This window comes from Alosa sapidissima, chromosome 8 (assembly GCF_018492685.1).
Source record: "Alosa sapidissima isolate fAloSap1 chromosome 8, fAloSap1.pri, whole genome shotgun sequence".
NCBI classification, from domain to species: Eukaryota; Metazoa; Chordata; class Actinopteri; order Clupeiformes; family Clupeidae; genus Alosa; species Alosa sapidissima.
In genome coordinates this window covers 21,392,725-21,416,107 of record NC_055964.1, presented here as the reverse complement: position 1 = coordinate 21,416,107, position 23,383 = coordinate 21,392,725, and the positions used below count along the sequence as shown (strand labels likewise).

General features: G+C 44.1%; 2 protein-coding genes across 7 annotated transcripts; both read right to left on the bottom strand.

The window, feature by feature from the left end:
- Window positions 1–1,151: 1,151 nt before the first annotated feature.
- On the bottom strand, window positions 1,152–3,238 carry tal2 (T-cell acute lymphocytic leukemia 2). Its single transcript, XM_042101329.1, has 2 exons — window positions 2,947–3,238; window positions 1,152–2,286 (listed from the first exon to the last, which is right to left on the bottom strand). Exon 2 carries the CDS (start codon window positions 2,266–2,268, stop codon window positions 1,891–1,893), a length of 378 nt encoding a protein of 125 aa, XP_041957263.1. The 5' UTR covers window positions 2,269–2,286; window positions 2,947–3,238; the 3' UTR covers window positions 1,152–1,890.
- Window positions 3,239–7,117: 3,879 nt separating this feature from the next.
- Window positions 7,118–23,382, bottom strand: LOC121715211 (protein shortage in chiasmata 1 ortholog). Of its 6 annotated transcripts, none has more exons than XM_042100654.1 (30): window positions 22,898–23,382; window positions 22,694–22,779; window positions 22,460–22,589; window positions 22,274–22,364; window positions 21,956–22,149; window positions 21,575–21,734; window positions 21,379–21,484; window positions 21,072–21,213; window positions 20,893–20,991; window positions 20,384–20,513; window positions 19,989–20,083; window positions 19,645–19,884; window positions 19,413–19,442; window positions 18,723–19,124; window positions 18,160–18,468; window positions 16,861–17,034; window positions 16,427–16,519; window positions 16,020–16,201; window positions 15,752–15,824; window positions 14,487–14,559; window positions 14,023–14,198; window positions 13,486–13,597; window positions 13,080–13,191; window positions 12,425–12,546; window positions 11,903–11,990; window positions 11,686–11,817; window positions 10,866–11,015; window positions 9,212–10,281; window positions 8,586–9,145; window positions 7,118–7,792 (listed from the first exon to the last, which is right to left on the bottom strand). In XM_042100654.1, the coding sequence occupies exons 2-30, from the start codon at window positions 22,736–22,738 to the stop codon at window positions 7,707–7,709; spliced, it is 5,376 nt and encodes a 1,791-aa protein (XP_041956588.1). In that variant the 5' UTR covers window positions 22,739–22,779; window positions 22,898–23,382; the 3' UTR covers window positions 7,118–7,706. The 6 variants fall into 6 exon arrangements, with proteins under 6 accessions (XP_041956588.1, XP_041956586.1, XP_041956587.1 ...); XM_042100653.1 differs by having other exon boundaries at window positions 7,119–7,792; window positions 8,586–10,034; window positions 10,074–10,281; XM_042100655.1 differs by having other exon boundaries at window positions 7,119–7,792; window positions 8,586–9,956; window positions 10,074–10,281.
- Window position 23,383: the final 1 nt, after the last annotated feature.

Below are 23,383 nucleotides of genomic sequence, written 5' to 3'. Positions count from 1 at the left end.
CTGGCCTGCAAATGTCACAGCTTTTAAAGACAGGAGAGAAGCTGAGGGGAAGGGGAGGGCTGGGGGGGGGGGGGTTGTGGGCAGCTTTGCATTTAAAACTAGTTGAGTAGTTGGCAGGATTTGGAGAGCTGCTCTGTGCATGAATGTGCTCTACTAGTAATGACATCTAGAGAGTTCATGTTTTGAGATGTAAAAGGCAGGTTGGGGACAGTAACTGTTAGTTCACAAAGGCTATGTTGTGTCCTAAACCACCTTTTTTTGCCCTAAGGTTGGTGTCTCAAAAAAGAAATACCAGATTGTTTATTTCTTGACTTTTTTGTCGGGAAGGGTGAAAAATAATACTTTCACCATGCTACTCTGTCAATAGTTCAGAAGGAGAAGATGCTAAAAAAATGTCTTAGACTTTCTAAAAGATTTGTTTATTCACATGTCACAAGAGTGAAGGCATCAGGCCAAAGGTCTCCCTCTATCCAAACTCCCCTGGTCCAGCCCCACTTCAGAATGAAATGACCATGTCTAGTTGAAAAAGAGTGTCCCCGTGTTGACTGCTGGACGACCCTGTGACACAGGGGCACAAGTTAAGCTGTCCTTTCTCTCTGTCCAATTCACCTCCCCTCAGACTGTCCCGAGAGGTCGTCGCTATGGTCACAGTCCAGGACAGGCTGTGCCGGACATTCAGATGGTCAGTGGCCTATTCAAGAGGGCCCGCTGCTGACACACACTTGGGCACTCACACACACACACACACACACACACACACACACACACACACACCACTGAAGTGTAAGTGTGTGTGATGAAGAGCAACAGCAGTATACGGGGGAAAAGAAAACAAATTAAACTGTAAATAAAAAGAAACATTAAACCCTTGAAACATTATAAATCTTGAGCACATCTAAAGTCTCACTTCTGTGTCCTCTGTGTAGACTATCTCCAGAGAATGCTTTCAAAAACTGAGAGCACATTGATTTGTTTGCATGTTTTTAGGACTTTATTTATTTTAAAATCAAATGTTTCAAATAAATAGTTAATAGTTAATAAATAATAAATTATATGTAAAAAACAACAAATAATATACATTTACACATAAAATAAAATCCACAATAAAATACAATACAAGAACAATAACAAAGGACAAATAATAGTCTTTGGCCATATGACATTTGTACAAAAGAGCATAAATACTTGTACAAAATATAAGTAACATCCTTGTGTCAAATAAATCCATAATTTAGTAAGATTGTCAAATTAGTTATGAAATTAACTGCAACAGTACCATCATAAACAGAAACTCAGCATCACAAGTCGTGTGGGTAAAGTGAAAATGAGAATTGAATAATTCAAATACTGGATTAAACTCTCTAGTTAATAAGACAATCAATTAATCTCTTATTTCTCAATGCCTGCTATACACCTTTTACTTTAAAAATACTAAATGAATACATCATTTATTGATGTTTTCAATGTCTGCCATCATTACAACATTTTTCCAGTTTTTCCTCACTCGACCAATGCATCAGGGCTGCACCAAAGTTGTGGTTGTTTTGTTCCAGGGAGTGATGAAAGTGTGCACCTTTCCTCCCTTGCGTCCCTTTCCTCCCTTATGTCCCTTTGGATGAGAATGTCCATAAAATACAGCAAATACAAATGTGTAGAGTTGATGTTTTTCAAGTCAAGTGCGTGAAAAAAAGAAAAGCACACCATATCGTCCCACATTCTGCACAAAAACCAAGCCTTCTTTGCCCACCTCTACTCACTCTATCAGTCAAACACAGATCACCTTGACAGTCGACCTCCATGAGAGAAGGACTTTTGTGGGTTTATGGGGACCTCTCTCTCTCTCTCTGTGTCTCTGTGTCTCTCTCTCTCTCTCTCTCTCTCCAGAGAGGCCTACCAAGCCTCGGAGCTGTCACAGCTGGAGCTGGGCGAGGGGGCGTCCGTGTCACTGGTCAGGGTCCAGGGTCGGGCGGCCTGCAGGCTCTCCATGTTTCCCCGCAGGAAGCTGAGCAGTGCGGCCGGGGACTGGCCCGTGGTCTGGATGCCACCACCACCACCTCCTCCTGCGCCGCCTCCACCTCCTCCGCCCTGGACATCCAGCAGCTGCACCAGGAAGTTGATGTAGCGCATGGCCAGGCGCAGGATCTCGTTCTTGCTCAGCTTCTTCTCGGGTGGATGTGTGGGAATAAGCTTGCGCAGCTCGGCAAAGGCTGTGTTGACGTTGTGCTGGCGCCAACGCTCCCGCGTGTTGGTAAACACTTTCCTGGTCATGTTGGACGAGACGGAGACCTTGGGATTTGAAAAACAATGAACGTATTAGGTATGCAAGCAAACACGCAAGTGAGCAAATTAAGGAAGAGATACCACTATCAAAGAGCTAATGGTTGGCTTTGACATAAATAGACTACATCACTCTTTTATTGCAAGGTTTTCTCTTATTGCTAGATTAATGGCCATTTTCTAAAAAAATGCACCAAAAGAAATTGACGCAATGTCAACAAATCCAAATGCATTTCCCCTATATGTATATACATTTAACATATTACATAACATTTGACATATTATTTTCATAGAGCTTAATTCTATCTTATACAGTATTTGTGTGTATGGATATTTGAAAAGATAATTTCACTAGATACTGTCAAAAAAGTCAAAGATCAAAAGAGCATTTTGTTCTATTAGTGTATTTAAAGAGCCAAATAAACAAATGAATACATTTTTGCTCAGATGATTTAAATCTAACAATTTATCCTGAAATGAGGAGCACATACTGTATGACTAGATATAAAAAAGAAATCTATATTTTCCACTGCAGAAGCAAAGCAACTGGCAGCATTCTTTCTCATAAGTCCTCATAAGAAAGACACAAATTCCAATACATCTCACCAAAAAATAAACAAATGAATAAATAACATCAAGACGTATCTGACTGTATACATGAAGTCTCACCTTGTGGGCGGCGTTGCTTGCAGAAGCTGTGGATTTAAAGCGCTGTCCTCCTCAGGTCAGCTGTGAGACTGGGCAACAGAGAGTAGCAGCAGTAGCTCCAGTATCAGGGTCTGTCCGTATCCCAGCGTGTTTGAGAGAGTGTGAGTGTGTGTGAGTGAGTGTGTGTGTGTGTGTGTGTGTGTGTGTGTGTGTGAGTGTGTGTGCAGTCACTGAGAGCTCCTCGTACTCTCTGTGCGCGGGGGCAAGCGAGGCTGCTCTTGGCTGACGAGAGGAAGAGAGAGGGGAGGGGAGGAGAGGACTGGGTCTTGTCTCCCCTTATGATTTATAGGCACCTTCACCAGTGACGTGTGCTGCCACTCCACCATCATCATCCCCACCCCCCTAAACACACACACACACACACACACAACCACAAACATACCCCCTAAACACACACACACACACACACACACACACACACACACAAACATACCTCCTAAACACACACACACACACAACCACAAACATACCCCCTAAACACACACACACACACACACTACACAAACACACACAAAACCCGCTTATCCCCCCCCCCCCCCAACACACACACACACAAACACAAGCCCCATCCTCATCCAAACACACACACATTCTTTGTGTAAAAGAGGCTGAATGCAGGAGGATGTTTCCAGCTGTCGAGTGGAACGGCGACATCCTGTTAAACATTTCGGTGTTCTGTTAAGCACCCTGCCCGGGGGGCTCGGCGCCGGGGCTATGAGAAGCTCGTGTAAAACCCATGGCAAATCGCTCCGTGTCACACTGGCTGATGTGTTAATGACAAACACCCGGAGGCACAAACACACAGCTAAAACAATGTGTCAGAGCCGTTTAAGAGCAACGCTTCACAGAGTGCATGTAAATTTGTAGATTTGGTGAGTGGCTCTTCATAAGGTGGGAGGTGGGGCTGCATATATAGCATGCTAAAATCTTTTTTTGTTTGTTTGTCTTAACAGCATTCAGGAGTCTTACGTTTAACATTTGTGATATTAAACCTCACACTAACTGCTGCTGTGCTCATTGAAATATCATGAACACCACTTAATACCCCCTCTACCCCCAAAACATACTCCCACACCACCTGCTGGAAATATTAATCTGGGGTGAAAGTTGAAAAACACGTATGAAGAAGCGTATGAAAAACACAACTAAATATCACCATCAATGGTAATATCCATTGACCAATATGAGTTAGGACACAAAAAATAGTAAGCCCCCCCTCGTATCAAGATTGACAGTTCTACAATGCCGGTTTTGTTGCATGCAGGGTAATCTTGTTGGGCGATTCCAAGGGCCAGACATAAATTAAAGGGGAGTATGGGAAATCAGTGGCCGCATCCCCAGGAGCATGGGTCAGCAACTTCTCCACAGTCCCACCCACTCTTCCATTCCGCAAAGTCTCCCTACACGCCCACTCCACTCCTCTTTCTCTCTCTCTACCTCCCACTCATCCACTCTCCCTCTCTCTTTCACTCTCTCCTTCTCGCTCTCTCTCAGCAGCCCGGGAACCCTCAGATCAAACTGCACACACACCCGGACCCGACGTCGTCGTCGTCCAGTTGAGCGTTTTGTGAGCCGTTCTCGTCCGCCCTTCAAGTGTTGTTTCAGGGGACGCAGCCTGGCATGAATCGCCTCTCCGTGCCGAGAGTGAGCATTTACATAATCCGATTAGGGCCGCGGAGGGATTATCCGTCAGGCCCCCACAGAACCGGGGACCTCGTCGGGGGCCGCGGCCCTGAATTGGTGGGGTCCCCCCTTGCCTCGCGCCCCATTCACGAGTCATTCTGAGGGCCCTGCACCTGCAGAGCTGCTGCACGCTCGGCCCGGCGCTTTCAGCCTCGCAGCGTCCTCTCAACACACACACACACACACACACTAACCCCCCAACAAGCTGATAGTTGACAAGTAACTCCCCATTCCCATCTTAGCTCCCTGAAGGACCCAGTGCCTCTCCAGAGCAGAGAGGGCCTCCTCTGTGTTCAACAGCACCCTTCAACAGAGCACCAGGAGGACTCAGAGAGCATCAGCACTCCTGCATGGCTCATCAGCAAAGGCGACTGAGGCTTGATTTCTCAACATGAAAACATAACATATGCCAATACATACCAATAAAGTATACAAATAAACAACAAAAAGTACTAGTCAGTTATTCACTTGTCGCCTCAAAAGATGAAACTATTTGAACTTTGTGTTGCCAACAGTTATTTCACCTGTAATCAGAACATTCCATGGTCTCTCATCACTAGTCCCCCTCTAGTCTGAATGAGGCTCAAGACGTGTCATACCATATCACATATCCAGTATAAAAATATAAAAAGATAAAGTTGTGCTGCTCTAACAAAAAGTAAAGCTGTAAATGCATTCTATTGAGATCTGGGGTTCTTTGGGTAAATTTGACAGGTGCCATTAACACAGGTTTAAATGCGGGGCAAATGGTCATTAAAGCGTAGTTTGTTCTGCTTGGCCATTTTTACTGCCTCCTGGCACAATGGTGGTCTAAAGACATGAGCTGACGGCTATGACCCGGCAGTATCATGTGGAAGAAAAGGACATCTTAAAGGTTATGCCTGACCCGGCTGTTCATTCTCACAGTGTCCCTTTCATTACCAGCAGACGGACACAGTGGCCATTACTGGACCATTACACCAATGTTGATTTAGTGGCTCACGGAAGCGCCTCAATATTTCACTCCCTAGCTTTTTTGTTTTTCTCTCTCCCTCCCTCTCTTTCTCTCTCCCTCCCTCCCTCTCCCTCTCTCTGTAACGTGCTTGTGTCCAGGTTGCCCTGCTGTAAAGCACTGCGGTTAGCGACGCTAAAGAGTGGGGGCTTATTGATGGAGCTGGCAGGCTGCAGAGACAGAGGCGGAGCGTGAAGAGTGGCGGCGGGTGGGTGGAAGCAGCCACAGCAGCAGCAGTGGTGGTGGTGGTGATGGAGGCGGTGGTGGAGGAGGCAGAAATCAATGCCCTGGGGTTCCCTTTGTCTCGGGCTTCATTCCAGCGAGGGGCTGGCTGTGGTGCGCTGGCTCGTGAAGATAAGCCTTCCCAGCACTCTGAGCGAGGGCGATAAGGGGATTGCCGTGTTAATGAATGATTACCTTTCCAGCGTTGCGAGACTGACTGCGAAAAAGGGAAAGGGGGGGGGGGGGGGTTGCTGGGGGGTGGTTATGGGATGGGAGTGGGGGATGAGGTTATCACCTCCAATGGAAATGACAAAAAATATGAAATAATGTCAACCTTGAAAAAAAATATAATTAATAGGGTGCTAAATAAAACTAAATTAGACCAAGTCATTGAGAGGTCACAGAAAAACACACATTGAAAATATAGACCATGTGGTTTGAGTTTCCCTTTCTAACAGTGCCACAGTGCTTTATTTCCCATGACCTATAGGTCTTCAAGATTTGTGTAATTGCATAATTCCATGGGTATTACCATATTGTTCTCTATCAAAAATGTTAATTATTGAAAAAAATACATATAACTTTGGTCTTATTACCTCTGGGAGTGAAAGCGTAATCATCTGGGATTAGAAAATAAATCAGTCTGCAGCTTTTCAAAACTGCTCATATTCAATTCTAATTTTAACAGCTTTCTTAAATGCATACGAATTCTCATTTTTCTATGCAGAATAGTTACCCTACTACCTCTCATTCAAATTTAAATGAGTGGCCACCACACGATCCCTACCTCACAAAACGGTGAGCTATTTGCAGTTTGCTGAAGGAGAGAGAGAGAGAGAGAAAGAGAGAGAGAGAATGGAAAGTCCATCATTGTTTGTAAACACAATGGTGTTCCTATTGTTCTGATACTGCTCCTTACATAAACACTGTGCGGTCGGCCACCTGCTTGGCCCCTCCGTGCACTGGACGTATAGATGTGTGAGGGACATGGCAGCCCAGGAGAAAAGGCCAGGGGTCAACCAGTCAGGAGGATATGGCCCAATAAAACGCTGTTTGTCCAGGGCTGACGCATGCCGCTGACAGTAGCAATTGTAAAAAAAAAAACGATACGGCTTTTCACTTGCTGGAGTAAAAAAGGTGAAAAATACAGTTTAAAAACAAGCAGGAAAAGTTACCACAGAAAGCAGTCAAAAAAGGAGATCTGGACAGAGGTGTTGACCACACATTATATGTTGTCATTTATTTTAAGCGTTTTGATCATGTCAGCTGTTAGAGGTTAGCTGTATCTATTTTTCAAAGACATACACATATACTCTCACAATAATCATCATAAATATTTTCAAAAACGTACTTACAGTATACTCTCACAACAATCATACATATTTTTCAAAAACATACAGTATACTCTCACAATAAATATCATAAATATATTTAAAAAACAAAAGCACATATACTCTCACAATAAACATCATAAATATTGATGAGCACAAGATTGAGAACAATACAGATTGGCACTGTACAAATCACAGATATGTAACATCCACCCAAAATTTATACACGTCTTATATCACATACATGACAATAAAAACAGCTATTAATAATTTCAATAAGTAACATTTTTATCTAAAGATTGTTCTGTTTAGGGATTAAGGATTAAGGGTAAACATCTATTTGAATAAATATAATAAATACTATACAATCACTGTGGCTGGAACAAAAATGTTTTATTGAGTGTCCACCTTTTTGTGAATGAAATTGTATGCATAGAATATGTTAAATAACCTCTAACAGGGAGGAAGGATCCAAATCAGATAGAAGATAAAAGTCAGAAAAACCTCAGTCTTGTCTGTCCATCACTTCTGCCAGGAACCTTCTCATAGAACAGCTTTCCCTTCTTGGTTTGTGGGAATCCTGAAATAAGAAAATGAAGCACCTGCCTCAGTAAACAACACTGAAAAGCGGCCAAATGTTGGCAAAGTTTCTCTCTAGGAGTCAAATGACCCCAACCACCACTCTGACTTGACATAATGAAATAATGCAAATACTGAAATGATCAAACATCACTTGGAGAGGACCACAAGGTTTCCTGTTTGTCATGTATTCCAGTGATTATTATAGATGTATAATTTCAATTAAATTAACGTCTGAGGGCACTATTTTATAGAGTTACGGTATTTGACAGACACTTCTGTCCAAAGCAACTTACAAACCATTAGATAAAAACATCAATGAGAAAGTTAGGCAATACATTTTCAAGTAGCAATATGTAGTTTTTTGTCACCCAAAATTAAAGTCTCTAGAATTATATTTATGTAATTCTGACCCTTACACTTCACAGTGTTCATTTTTTAAGTCCATAATATCCTATTTAATCCTTTATACTTGTCACAATAGGCCTGAAACATGCACAAAATCCTCATGCAGAGAATGAACAGAATCCTCTTCAATTCAATATAATTAAACCTAAAAATTGCACCAGGAAGCACTTTTGCTTCTGTGTATGCTGATGACAGACTAAAGCTCCAGCTTGCAAGCTCAGACCATCCTGTTCATAAACATGATCAAATTCCACTGTCTGTAAGTTTCTGCAAGTTTTGCCAAGTCAGCTTACCACCTTCTGTAAGACCTCTCTCGACTCTTATCAACAGCGGCACACCCAAGCCTGTGAGCTGTTACTCTCCATGAGAGCTGCCTGCGGTCTCACCTGAGGCTGGGCTCTCCAGCGGAGATATCCCCGCTCTCCTCTTCCTGTCCTGCTCAGCCCTCGCGCCCCCTGGCGTGCTGCCGTCCGGTGTGACGCGGTAGGCCTCGGAGATCAGTTTGCCCGTCCAACGCGACACCGGGGACGAGGCGATGCTGTGGGTCGGGCCACAGGGTATGGTAGCGGGCATCTGACTATGGAAGTACGGCGAAGGTTGGTGCCCACTGGCAAAGCTTCTCTCAAACGGGCTTGTGGTTTGTGTTTCCCTTATCGAATAAGTCTCCTTTGGTGAAATCCTCAACGTCCAATCACGTGCTTGTTTTGTGCGTGGGATGAACTTGTTCTCTTTGACGTCCATGTGCCAGCGCTTATGCTGGAAGCCCTGTGGAGCTGGAGGTGTTGCTGTTGCTGCTGGAGTAGGACTGAAAGAGCTGCTGCTCAAATGTAGTCCAGTGCTCCCTGTTTGCCTCCAATCCACTTTACTGCGGAAGACATCATTGCTCGGAACAGCGCAGGAATTCCCTGTCTGCCCCCAATCATCTCTGCTGCGGAAGACATCATTGCTTGGAACGGCGCAGGAATTCCCTGTCTGCCCCCAATCATCTCTGCTGCGGAAGACATCATCAGACGTCTTACCTGTTTCTTTATGCCCCCAATCCTCTTTCCTTTGGAAAAATGGATCAGCCTGAATTGCATCGGAATACCCTGGTTTCTCCCAAATATCTTTCTTGTGGAAGACATCATGACTCTGACGAGCCCTGGCATTCTCTGTTTGCCCCCTATCATTTTTCCACTGGAAAAAGGCATCAGTCAGATCGGAATTCCCAGTTTTCCCCCAATCCTGTGTCTTGTGGGAAAAGACATCCCTCTGACGTCCAGTGGAATTCCCTGTTTGCCCCCAATCCGGTGTCTGGTGAAAAAAGGCATCGGCCTGACTGGCTTCTTTTTGCCCCCAATCCTCTTTTCTGTGGAAATAGGCATCACTCTGAACTTCTGAAGAACTCCTTGCTTGCCCCCAATCCTCGTTCCTATGGAAATGTGCATCAGTCTGACCGGCAGGGGAATTCCCTGTTTGCTCCCAATCCTCATTCCTATGGAAAATGGCATTGGTCTGACCTGCTCCTGATTGCCCCCAGACGTCTTTCCTGTGGAATATGGCATCACTCTGACCAGCACAGGAATTCCCTACTTGCCCCCAATCCTGTGTCCTGTAGGAGAACGCATCACTCTGACCGGCTGTAGAACTCCCTGCTTGTTCACATTCCTCTTTCTTATGAAAGAGGGCATCGCCCTGACCAGCACTGGAAGTCTTGTGGAAGAGGGCATCGCTCTGACCAGCACTGGAAGTCTTGTGGAAGAGGGCATCGCTCTGACCAGCACGGGAAGTCTTGTGGAAGAGGGCATCGCTCTGACCAGCACTGGAAGTCTTGTGGAAGAGGGCATCGTTCTGACCAGCACTGGAAGTCTTGTGGAAGAGGGCATCGTTCTGACCAGCACTGGAAGTCTTGTGGAAGAGGGCATCTTGCTGGGGACTGTGGCTGTAGAGGGACGCCTGCGGTTGGACGGCTGAAGCCCAGGGGTCCTGTGTGCTGGCCCGCCCCGTCTGAGGGAGCTGGGTCTGGGGCTCGGGGTCAGGCACGGGGTCAGACTGGGGAGCAGGGGAGCCCAGAGGATACAGACCTGTGGTGTCTGTGAAGAGCTGAGAACAGAAAATAGGGCTATTGAGTCTGTGTTCACACTAGACTAGTTCTAAAGAAAACTACGGATACCTTGATGGACATCATTGTTTAAGTGCCATTAGGATGTACAATCAGGGTTCCCACTCTAAATTAAATGTAAAATTCCATGACTTTTCCCGGACTTTCCCTGACAAAAAAAATGAATTTCCATGACTTTCCATGAATTTCCATGACTATATAATGAATGGTACAATATCAAGAATCTTGCAAGAATCTTTTACTTTTTTTAGAGCGGGAGATGAATAAATGGGCATTGAATAAACAAAGTTGGCCTACTCAAGCAAGCAGTAAATCTAATAACCAGGTATACACCAATTTTGCGTGGAAATATATTTGTATTAATGTATTTTGGCAAGTAGGTTTTAAACTGCTGCAACAAAATTCCCTGATATTCCATGACTTTGCACCAAAAATGATACAATTCCCTGATTTTCCATTTCTGGAATAGACTTTCCAAAATTCCATGATATTCCAGAAATTCCATGACCCTAGGAACCCTGTACAGTGTGTGTAGTTGTTTATGTGGTACGGAGGGGGTGGGCACCTTGATGACTTTGTGAGGGACCTCAGGCAGCAGCTGCTGGAGCTCTGTGAGGGAGGCTCCCAAGAGCCAGTGCAGGGAGGGGGCCCTCTTCAGCATGATCTGGGCCACCAGCGGACTTACACTGGGGAAACGCATCAGACAGCCCTCATCCTGCAACCAGCAGCACAGAACACAATACATTATTAAACCTAGTTGCTATATACAGGCCTAATTGCATTTCTCCAATGGTCTTTGAACAGGAGCTTTTATTTAATGACTAAATATAATGTACTGTTCCGATTCGTGAACAGATGCATTTCATTATTGACTAATTGTGAATGAAAGGAACTGTAACTTACTGTAAAAGAGAAGTGAGCTGACATTGTATTAGTGTGGTCAGCTTTAGACAAGATACCAATGACAGTGTAGACACCAAGCCTAAATCATACTTTAAAGATACCGTCAGCGATTCTGAATGACATTTGACCCAAACACCAACAGAACACCAGAGAGTGAACTCACCAATCCCCTCCCCAAACTTCTGTTCCATTTCCCCTCAGTTTACAGAGTCACGGCTGTGTACCTTTTTTTCTACAGTGGTGTGCTCATAAAATGGAGAGCTAACAGATTGTGAAGATAGATTTGCTGAATCTGTTAGACATTGCTTAGATTCACTGATGGTGCCTTTAACTGGCGACTTCTCCAAGGAGTAACAGCTATTTAACTCTGCCTCTAATGCGTGTGTGTGTGTGTGTGTGTGTGTGTAGAATGTCCATTTAACCCTGGCTTTGTAGCAGATGGCCTTAGTGATAAAGAGAGCAGTGCTGACAGCCCTGTGTACCTGTGAGGGCAGCACCGATAGCCACTCTCTGTCCAGATAACTCTGAGGGTCGGCCTCTGATGACATCATGCTGTGATGGGCTATCTGGTAAATCCATCTGGCAATATCCTCCTCCTCTGATACGACCAAAACCTTAGAGAACGTATGCATTTAAAAAAGGTGAATCACATGACTTTTCAGATTTTAGAGAACAGTGTCTTGCAGCTCAATTGTGTACCTTGACGTTGAATTCTTCAGACTTCATTCCAAAGAGTACCACAGCTGAGTAGATTAATGCCAAGTTGGTCAAAATTTGCACAGAGAAGCTAGTGAAACAGAGGAAGAGTACAACCACTGACGCTTATTCACTGCATTATAGCAGTAGAACCTACTGGGAGAATGTGTAGAAGGCAGCTCCTAAAACCTGTGGCCAGATATATGCCCACATCATGAGCCAAATCCCCAAATGGCTAAGACACACACTGAATATGACAAGTAATCACTTACATCATCAGTACTGAATGAAATCTCCAAATAAAACAAACTCACTAGGACTCCATACACATTGAGGAAATACTACGGATTGTAATAATTCACATTGGAGAATGGCTCAGTATGTAACTTATTTTGCAGGCAGAAATCCATACGGAGTGAAAATGAGTCTAATGATGATGAGTCTGAGCTTGCAGTGATAAGGTAGTGAATGTGCCTGTGTGTGTGTGTGTGTTTGTGTGTGTGTGTGTGTGTGTGTGTGTGTCACCATGAGTAGCGGGCGCTGGGGCAATGCAGGAGGAGCCAACAGCAGCTGTATTGCAGGGAGAGGGCGATCAAACGCATCACCACCCGCTCACTCGCTCGCTCCATCGCCAGCTCGTCCACCTCCTGATCACACACAAATACACACACACACACACACACACACACACACACACACACACACACACACACACACACACACACGTGCACACATGCACGCACGCACACACACACACAAACACACATACACACAAACACACACACACAGAGACGAGAGACACACATAAGAATGCATGAACACACACACACACACACACACACACACACACACACACACACACACACATACACACATACACACACACACACTAGTAAGTACCTGTAAATGCACAACATATGCACACAGACAAGATATGTGTATACTGTCTTACACTAAGATACATTATAGACATACTAACACACACATATATTCACACAAAAACACAAAACTAAATCAACAGTCAAACAGGGACTGTTCATAAATGCCGAGGGAAGAGCCACACTACAAGAGAAAAGAAAATCCAGCGGGCAGAAGGTCGATAAACTTCATTAACGTGACACCCCCTCTCTGGCGACCACCCAGAGCCGAGCGCCAACAGAAAGTCATTAATCTCAATGACCTGCAGGAGCACCGCGCTGCTCTCGTCGACTGTAATCACAGCATATTGATGAGCTCCCCCGAGCATCTTCAGCGAGGGAGAGTGGCTCCTTTCTATCATGGTCAGGTTATACCTGCGGGAATTTAGCGATCAAAAACACAGGGGTCAATCTAAGAAAATGACAAAAACAACCAATAGGGGTGGCTACTTGTACTGTGGGTTCGTTTCTGTTGGCTAATTAAACGTTTGAGGCGTACTTGTTCATGTAATAATGTAGATATCGGGCACATGGCTGACATTTAGGTGTCCTTCAGCTTAATCACTTTTGTGTTTGGATAGTGGAGACTGAACTGAATGTAAATTTGAAGTGGACACCACAGACAGATTTGTAGACACCACAGACTGTCTAAATAGGACAGACACTCACACAGACTCCAGGGTCTGCAGTAAAGATGAGCGATCCAGCAGACCTTCAGTCACAAACAGCGTGAAAGGGATTCTCTCCAGATGAGCTGATGAAGATGGGGGGGCTGTGGGGTCTGTCCCGTTCAACATGAACAAAAGCACAAACCAAAATCTCAAACATATACTCTGTACAATACTGTGCTACAATGTTTCTTTTCATTTAACTGTATCTAAGCTTAATATGCAATCGTGGAATACTCTGGAATGAACTCCAGAAAAATACTGATTGTCAGATTGATTTGAGTTAGATTCATAGATGCTTTTCATTCATTAACAAAATCAGCAAAACACAAAACAGGAAGACACAAAGACATTTTAGCACTGACTTATAAGCATCTTAATCATACAGATCCTTTGAGTCCTTCCAACACTCCAGAGCCAAATATTGACACAGAGCTCAAATGCTGCTTCTTGTCACACCATGACCTCTCCACAAGGCACTGTGACAACAACAATACCAATCTGGTCTGAACTGGTTAAGATCAGCTTTGACCCTGACCAGAGGCAGGGGTGACGGTGGCGAAGGTAACATAGCTGATGTTCCTCTCCCTGCAGATGGAGGGCCAGGGCGTGTGGCCCAGGCTGTCGTACTCCACCACCACAGAGAAGGCATGCCAGGGAAAGTCAGGACCCAGGTGCTGGCTGCACACCACCACCCAGCTGCTACGCCTCAGGCTGGGCGAGACGGGGACACAAGAGACGTCAGCGTTAACTCCAGTAGAACTTTGCATCATGTGTAAATGTCTGTAGAGAACACATGTACTGTATATACTGTATCTATGACAGGAATGGACCAGTAAGACGTAGCCACAACGTCCAGACGAGTCACAAACGTGCGTAGCCACGACATTATCCAACCACGTTGCTGCGACCACTGCCGTACATGCTCACAACATTGCCGCAATGTAACTGTGTTAGGCGGGCTAATTGTTAAGAGGTCTGATGGTGCAGTTGAAGACTCACCTGTTCAACACCTTCTTGCCATCCACCTGCCAGCAGTTTTCTTCAGACACAACTGCGTCCACCACACCCTCTCCTGCAGGAGATAACAACTCATCCCCATCACCTCACTGCCTTATACTGTCAGATAATAAATGTTAGATAATCATACCATTCCTGTACAACAGACGTGTCCTCTAGTCCAGTGGTTCTTAAACTTTTTGTCTGGCGATCCCACAAAAAAGTATGACGAGGTCTGGCGACCCCACTTTCCCCAAACCCATTCTAAGTCCTTACTCAAATACCCCCCTCAAACGTTAACAACTAAATCAAGCAAAACCTCGAAAGCAAAGTCATTTGTTTTATTTACTCCATATGAACAAGAACCGAGAAAACCAAACAATCACGATTAAACAAGTGTAGGCTGCCACCATATCAGATCAGAGCGCTATGTGCGTAGCGCGCGCACACACAAGCACGCACACACACATAGCCTGCGGCATTAGGCCTACAACGTTACATTAATTATATTTATGGCGATAACAATAACAATATTTTTTTATTTCCCTTTTCTGGTTTACTATCTTTAACAATTTCAATGGGAAGGGTGGGCATGCTTCCGTGAACATAGCAAGTTAATTCTAGGAGGAATGCTGCATACGGCGACACGGAGATTTGCTGAGCCGACATCTGTATTTTGAGATGTCGTTTCATTTTGACAGGTTTTAAGCTGTCATTCGCCAGAACATCGCCGCAAATCACACATTGTGGGTGGTCGAGGTTATCTTTAACTTGGCAAGTGAATCCATATTTCAGAAATTCTTTCTGATAAAGCCGACGCGCCTTTTTTATTCTCACCGGCCTGTAGATTTGTCCCATCTGAGGATCCCGGAGTAGACGCACTGGTAGATGGCACTTCCGAGCTTTTGTTAAATTTTTTAAGCAGCCACCTGTCCATTTTAGCTAGTAGGCTACCTATGTCTTTTGTTTTGTTTTACTTAAAATAGCGGGAACAAGTTGAGTTTGCGTAGTGGAGCAGATAGTTACATTGTTTCTATCAGCGGACCAGTAGCCCATAGGCTGAACCAGATCTCGTTGAAAGACGAAAACATTTCTCTCTCTTCTCTTAACTGCATGTAAATAAGAAAAAGGCCAATATTATTTTCCTTTGTTTCACCTAATAATAATTTCAGACTGAATACAGAAAATAATTGGCGACCCCACGGAAGTTTTTGGCGACCCCTAGTTTAAGAATCACTGCTCTAGTCCCAGTGCTATGACTGGCTCACCTGATATCTCACTAAGACTTCCAATCAGCGGCGTCCTCATAGAGTCCGAGTTGCTAGAAATCAGTAAGAGCACCTGCTCATAACAAAAGAAAAATATTTTAAAATGTTCAATAACTGTAATTTTATGTTGTATACTTTATAACTGTATAATTTTGTAAATTCAATAGTTTACCATCATATAAGCAACAGAAAAAAAACATGAACTTCTACATGCTATATGAAATAAAATATTTTCTTAATTCATCAAAGGGTTGGGAGGGAAGCTCACTTTTGAAAGGGGCTGCTGAGTGTCAACAGACTGCAGCCATGATTTCATCACATCCTGGAGCTCCAGGAGTTTTGGGTCTGGCTCCCGGTTCTTCTGGCTGTGGAACTGCAAGATCAGGTACTTTTTGTGCAGCAGGTCTAACACATCTGTCTCGTGGGCAGTTTTGGCCTTAGCCAGGTAATCTGACACAGCAGGAACAGTTGATGATGTCAAGCAGTGTTGAGTAACAGGTGACAGTGAGAAAGCATTTTACATCGTTCCAACTGAAAACAACATTTTAAAAACATGTGCACCACCTAAAACAGACACAAGTACAGGTAACTTAAAGATATATTTCAGAAAATAATGAGGATTAAAACACTAATTAAAATTGTCCTTATTGTATTGAACGTCACATGTGCACTGACCACAAGCTCTGGTGACTCCACACCGAAGCACCAGCTCCTTCACAGTGACGAGGGTGTGCAGCAAAGCCACCTCCACATACAGCTGTTCCAGGCCTGAAGTGGAACAGAGATCATCCGTCCAAATAAGAGATATATCACATGACCTTTACACAGGTTGGACTACTCTCATTATCACATTCAGTCTTAAGAGGCCTTCAGACAACAGACAACACCACACATTTCTAAAGACAGCTGGTCGTGGACAGTGGCACTACTCTTGGCAAGGAAACAGTTGACACTGAGCAACAACTGTGGACATTGGAAGCTGTCTGCAAGCATACGGTTTCTCACTTGAAAGGGAAAGTTCCTAAACACTAAAGCCCCACTGGGGAAAAGGTTACCTGAATGCTAAATAACTGGCTAAGTGCTGCAGCGCTAACAGATGCAGTGCTGACCTGGCATGACGGAGAGCTGCTTCTGCTGCTGTTTGAGCAGGAAGTGGCTGCGCTCCGTGTCCAGGCTGCTGAAGTCCCTGCAGCCACCGGTGGCACTCAGGCCCAGCTCCAGCGCCCTAGAGAAGCACGGCTCGCCCACCGCCTGCACCGCCCGCAGGGCCAGCAGCTGGCTCTCTGCACACACACACACACACACACGCGCACACACACACACACACACAGACACACACACACACACACGTGAACACACACACACACACACACATGCGCACACACACACACACACACATGAACACACACATGAACACACACACACACACACACACACATGAACACACACACACACACACACATGAACACACACATGAACACACACATACACACACACACACACACATGAACACACACACACACACAGACACACACAAATGAACACACACACACACACACACACACAGACACACACACATGAACACACACATGAACACACACATGAACACACACACACACACACACACACACACACATGAACACACACACACACACACACATGAACACACACATGAACACACACATGAACACACACACACACACACACACACACACACATGAACACACACACACACACACACACACACACACACAGACACACACACATGAACACACACACACACACACACACACACACAGACACACACACATGAACACACACACACACACACACACACACACACAGACACACACACATGAACACACACACACACACACACACACATGAACACACACACAGGAACATACACACATGAACATACACACACACACATGAACACACACACATGAACATACACATACACACACACACACACACACACACACACACACACATGAACACACACACACACACGCACACACACACACACACACACACACACACACACACACACACACATACAAATGAACACACACACACACATGCACATACACACACACACACACACACACACACATGAACACACACACACACACACACACACACACACACACACACACACGAACTCACACACATATGAACACACACACACACACACGCACACACACACACATGAACACACACACACATTAACACACACACACACACATCAAACAGATACACAGTTGCATCACTAATAATAAAAATCACCTATACAAGGTGACAAAAGTCACCTATAAAAGGCATTTCCTAAATTGAATCACCACGATAATACTATCTTTATTTATGCCGTATGGGACGTTTGACTTTACAGTAACAGAGTGACTTACCTGTAGCCTGAACAGGTATGACCCTGCTGTTGTTATTGTCCCCCTCAGTGGATTCCTGAGCCACAGCCTTGCCATCTTTGCTATCTGAAGTCATGGGAGTACTTGCTCTGTTAGTCTGACCGACAGGAGTGTTTGCTCTGATGGCCTGACCTGTAGAGGTGATACTATGGGTTCCCTGGACGACGGAGGAGCTGCCTCTCTCTGGAGGGCCTGATGAGGACGCCATCCCCGTCACCTGAGGCTGACCGACCTCACCTGGCCTCACCTGCTCTGTGGGTCTCTGGCTGGTGAACCTCTTTACCTGTAAATCTAAACACAATACACTCAGATTACCATTATCTCCAATAGCAAAAAAAAATGATTTATAGCAGTTTATTGATTGCCATTTATGTGGAGACATACTGAAGGGACTTGGAGCATAATGGAAAATGGAATTGCTTTTTGTGCTGTATACTGAATCAGTCTAAGACTTCTGTCTAGTACGGCTGAGCCCAAATAAACTCTCTGAAAACAGTAGTAGAGTAGAGCTTGGACCTACTCTGAGAGCTTGAGCTTGGACCTACTTTTTTCTCCTGCTGCACTTGTCAGGCTGGAGTTGGTCTTCTCCGAAGACTCCAGCATACGCTGCTGTTGTCTGAGCATCATGAAAGATGTCAAAAGGTCAGAGTGCGTCACTGGCTTGGGCGCTGAAGTTCTGCTGGGAAGCTCCTTTGGAGGGTGTCTCACTGTAGAGAAGTTGGCCACACTCTCCTCTCTCTTGGTTGGGGTGCCTTGAGGCGTTCTCTGGTGCCCACGCTCCCAGGCAGGCTTTGAGATCTCAGAGGGCCACGGCACCTTCTCCATGATGAGTTTCTTCACAGTGGTCCCATCCTCCTGCTGAGAGGGTACCGCTAGCCGCTTCCCCTGGACAGAAGTGGCGGGAGGCTGCGTGGGTTTCGCTGAATTATTAGGAAATGGGGATTTACCTAATAGAATGTAGACAAAGAGAAAGTGTGGGGGGCGGAGGGAGTGAGAGAGAGAGAGAGAGAGAAAGAGAGAGAGAAAGAGAGAGAGAGAGAGAGAGAGAGAACCTTTAGTATCAGCATCTTTTAAGAGGGATGAATGGTTAGTTTGTGCCTCTTCCCCGAGGTATACTTCTTTATCTCAGTGAATATTAAATAAAAAGTTACCCCTCCACTTGCCCCTTGAGCAGGTGGGAGAACAACTGTAAATCTCTTCATGTAAGTAAGGAGAGATAGAGGAGAAATACTAACCCGCATCTCCAGAGACTTCTCTCAGAACATCTGAAATTAAGTCATATAACATCCATAAAGCATACAGTCCAGCTCTATCATATGAACAGCATATTTCATATCACACACAGTTTTGATCATCTAAAAATGTCCATTCAATATATTTCCCACTTGCTTTGAAAAACAAATCAGTCTCAATCTATTTGTAGTGTGCAGAGTGGCCCCCGTGAAGTCCTGGAGGAGACACACTCACCATCAATCTCTGAGCCTGACAGCACTGTGAAGCCCTCCGGCTTAACCAAATCCCTTTTCTCAATACTGAGTGGCTCAGCTGTCATATCCTCTGGAATTTCAGCGCAGCCTTTTCCCAGAGACTGGAGCTGTTCAGGGAATCCAGTGAGTTCAACATCTTGTTTTGGTGCTGAGATGCCCAAGAGCTTGAAGGCATCAGTCAGTGGTTGGTTCTTCTCAAAACGCTCAAGACTAGGAGGATCTGAAAACAAAATGGTATGCAGTTTTCATTTCACAAACAAAGTATAGTTTACAATGTGTTACACATAGTATGGTTTTCTGATGGCTGTTCATGTCAGTACGTACCAGCCAGAAGAAAACCTCCTATGGCGTTATGCTGTTTCTCTGAGGACCACAGAACCCGCTCTACCTCCTCTCGTTCCTCATCTGACACTAGCCAACTGACACACAAGAATATTATTAGCATGGGGCCTTCATCCTGTAACAGTCTTTTACCTAACGAGGTAGACAATTGGTGGCAAAAACAGTGAGCCTTTGGGACACCACTCTGATTGGTTACAATGCTGACATAGTTAATGTGTATGGTGTAAGGTTATGATTCATTTCCTATTTCACAAGGACTGATGGGTTATTTCTTCATTTAACACACATTAATCAGGAGAAATGATTTGTAAATGCACACATTTTAGTTATGCCACAGTGTTTCAATGTTTTCTGTCTGGAGATCCATGGTGACTTACTGCCTGTAGATGGGGGGCAAACGCTTCGGTTGAAGGTGACTGTTGGGCAACCGCAGCTCAGGCCGCTCAGGGCCACGAGCTGGGAAGAAGGGTACATCCAACTCCAGCTCTGGGTACAGCCTAAGAGGCACTGAGAGAGGAGACGGCAGAGATGTATAGCCACCCAGAGAGTGCAATACAGGTGACCGATGCTTTATTGTGAACGGTTAGAGTATGGTTTTAGAGCATAGTGAAATCCAATCGTGTACATTTGTTGTTTACTTATTCAATAATCAGATGACTTTTCTCTCCAGCAACTTGGAGCAGTGAGGTAATGTAATGTAACACCACTGTGTTACCACCAACTCCTTTAAAACTGCCTGTGCCACCAACACCAACCAAATGGTGACGATTGACACCAACTAAATGGTGACGATTTAGCATGGACCAAAGCTGTATGTTGTATCAACAGCTGACAATGTGTGACAACAACTATGGTGTTTGCTGAAAAGAGCGGGAAGAGTACATACCTGGGGTCTTTGGGTCTAATGGGTTGAGAGGATTCAAGCTGTTACTAGGAGTGTCAAGGGTTCTAAAATGATGCATTTCCTGTTGACCTGCTGGGGTCACTGTAAGGAAAGGATCAATGCTAGCAGAGTTCTGACAAAAGTTGATAAATGCACTTAAGTTTCATTTCCAGGTAGCTCACCTTTTTTAAGCATCTCCACCAAAGACACCTGGTCTCCCTCAGGTTCTTTTCTTACTTGTAGAATACTAGAAAGGTAGGCTAGAGATGTGCTGAAGGATTCTTTGTGCATGCTGCAGGATTCCACTTCAAGCAACATTAAGGACTGTAAAAACACATGGAAAACCAGACATCAATGAATATCTTTTTTCAAGCTGTTGTTATAAAAATTATTTTGTGATACAGCAAGTGGATAATGTCCACTGATAGGAAATAAATGCATTATATTTACAGTAAAAAATACAATATGTTATTCATATAAACAGACTACCTCTTCATCCCAAGGTGACACTTTGCTAAACCCTTCTATAACACTTGACCTCATCTGAGAGCTGTTTGTATCACCACATGAACTGACATCATAGGGCACACATCTCCTTTGAAAATTATAAATATTTTCACCATCAGATGGGAAAAAAGCATTTGGTTACAATTAAATACATGGTAAATATACATCTCCTCTATACCCAAAAATCATATGCTCAGACAGGGAACCTCCCACTGGAGTTTGTAGTGGGTCTGACACCAACACAGCTTTCAATCGGCTTAGTTTGACTCTTAAAGTCGGCATGTGTTTCTTGAACTGGTGCAGAGGAGAGCTACCCAGCGATTCCTCAAGCAGGAGCTCTAAAACAAAATGTTATAGATATATCATGCCACTAATGTTAAAATATATATTACAAGATGCATTTATAACAGGCTGTCCTTAATTTACTTTGTTTACTTTTAACAGGCTGTACTTAATTTACTTTGGATGTATTGATATGAACTGTCAATACCCTGCTACTTATTTGCTTAATAGTGTGATAATTATTACACTAGTGTAACACTTACAAATATATACCTACCTTCATGACCCACACTCATGTCACTTCCTGTGGCTTTGGTGAAGTCATCTACTAAAGATAAATCAGCCTCACTCTTTTTGTGGGTGACCTGCCAAAGGATCTCCTCCAACTCAGGATAGGCCTGGGAAGCAGGATTGGAGCTGGGGACTATCTCCAAAGCTTCCGCTTCATTCAGAGTGTGAGTAGCGCTCATTCTAATTTGCACCATCAATTTATAGGGAAAATACAAAATATATGAAGTATACATTAAAACACTGTATTATTGTATTTATTTAACAAATGTGATGTCTATAGCCAAATATCTAAATTTCATCATACTTTTCTACAGAATCCATAGGTAGTGTTTTAGATCTTAGTTCTTCCACTATCGATCCCTTCATGTTCAGGCTGCTGGAGGAAACTGTGTTTCCTGTCATAGAGAAGTGCAACCAATTTGTCAGTTCTGAGAAAACACGTTGTGGATGAAATCTTTAGAAGCTGGTGTTAAACCTCCTGAAGTCTAACCTCGAATCCATGGTTTTCGATAGGCATCATCAGGTAGAGAACCACAGTGAAGATAGATGTCTTGAGTGTTGAGGTTGTAAGGTATTGGTAGAACCAGGCAACTTAATGTTAATTTACGCCTGGCTGTGGCCTATTCAAATTGAGAAGTAATTCATTACAAAGGACTTTTACTGCTGGAAGCTGCTTCTGATTTTGAAAAACAGTTATTTGAGATCAAAGACTAGATGACCATACCTCAAACACATAGTCAATTGACTTGTACTTCAATACCGAAAACATCTTGTTTTGTGGGCAGGTAATGATAAGTTATTCTCACTTATCTACAAGGATAAACACAGGGTTAGCAGCTAACTTTAAGTTAATTATTCTACACAGCTAAATCAGTCTGCACTTTGTCTTTAGTCTGAACTTCAACTATTTGTTTTTTGTTTCACTTACCTAGTACGAACCACTTTTAAGTAAACATAAGCTTCCAGATGGCTTGTGTGCAGTCTGTAGTATATTAGACAACACAGCTAGGTTGGCTAACGTTAGCGCAAGCTAGCCATGCTAGCCATTGTTATCAAAATTACTCAGATCAACAGCTCAGTCCTCTTGCTGTCTGTATGGTTACTAAGGACAAACTAATTACCCATAACAATCCCGACCTAGTGAATGTCAAATCCTAGATATACATTGCATTGTAGTTCATTTAATTATAGTTCAGGATTTATAGCTCTGCATTATCACTCTGAACTGAAGCAGTGCCTCCTCCCTCAGTGCGCTCGTGATTATGAGCAGCCTCTAAAGTCTCCCACCGGCCAAATCAGAATTCTACCAGAACCCTAGACATTCTCTGATTCTACCAATGCCGTTTTGTAGCCCGTTTCTCAAAACAAGATTAGGGTAGCCTACTTCAGGTAAGATATGCAGATTGATAAAAAA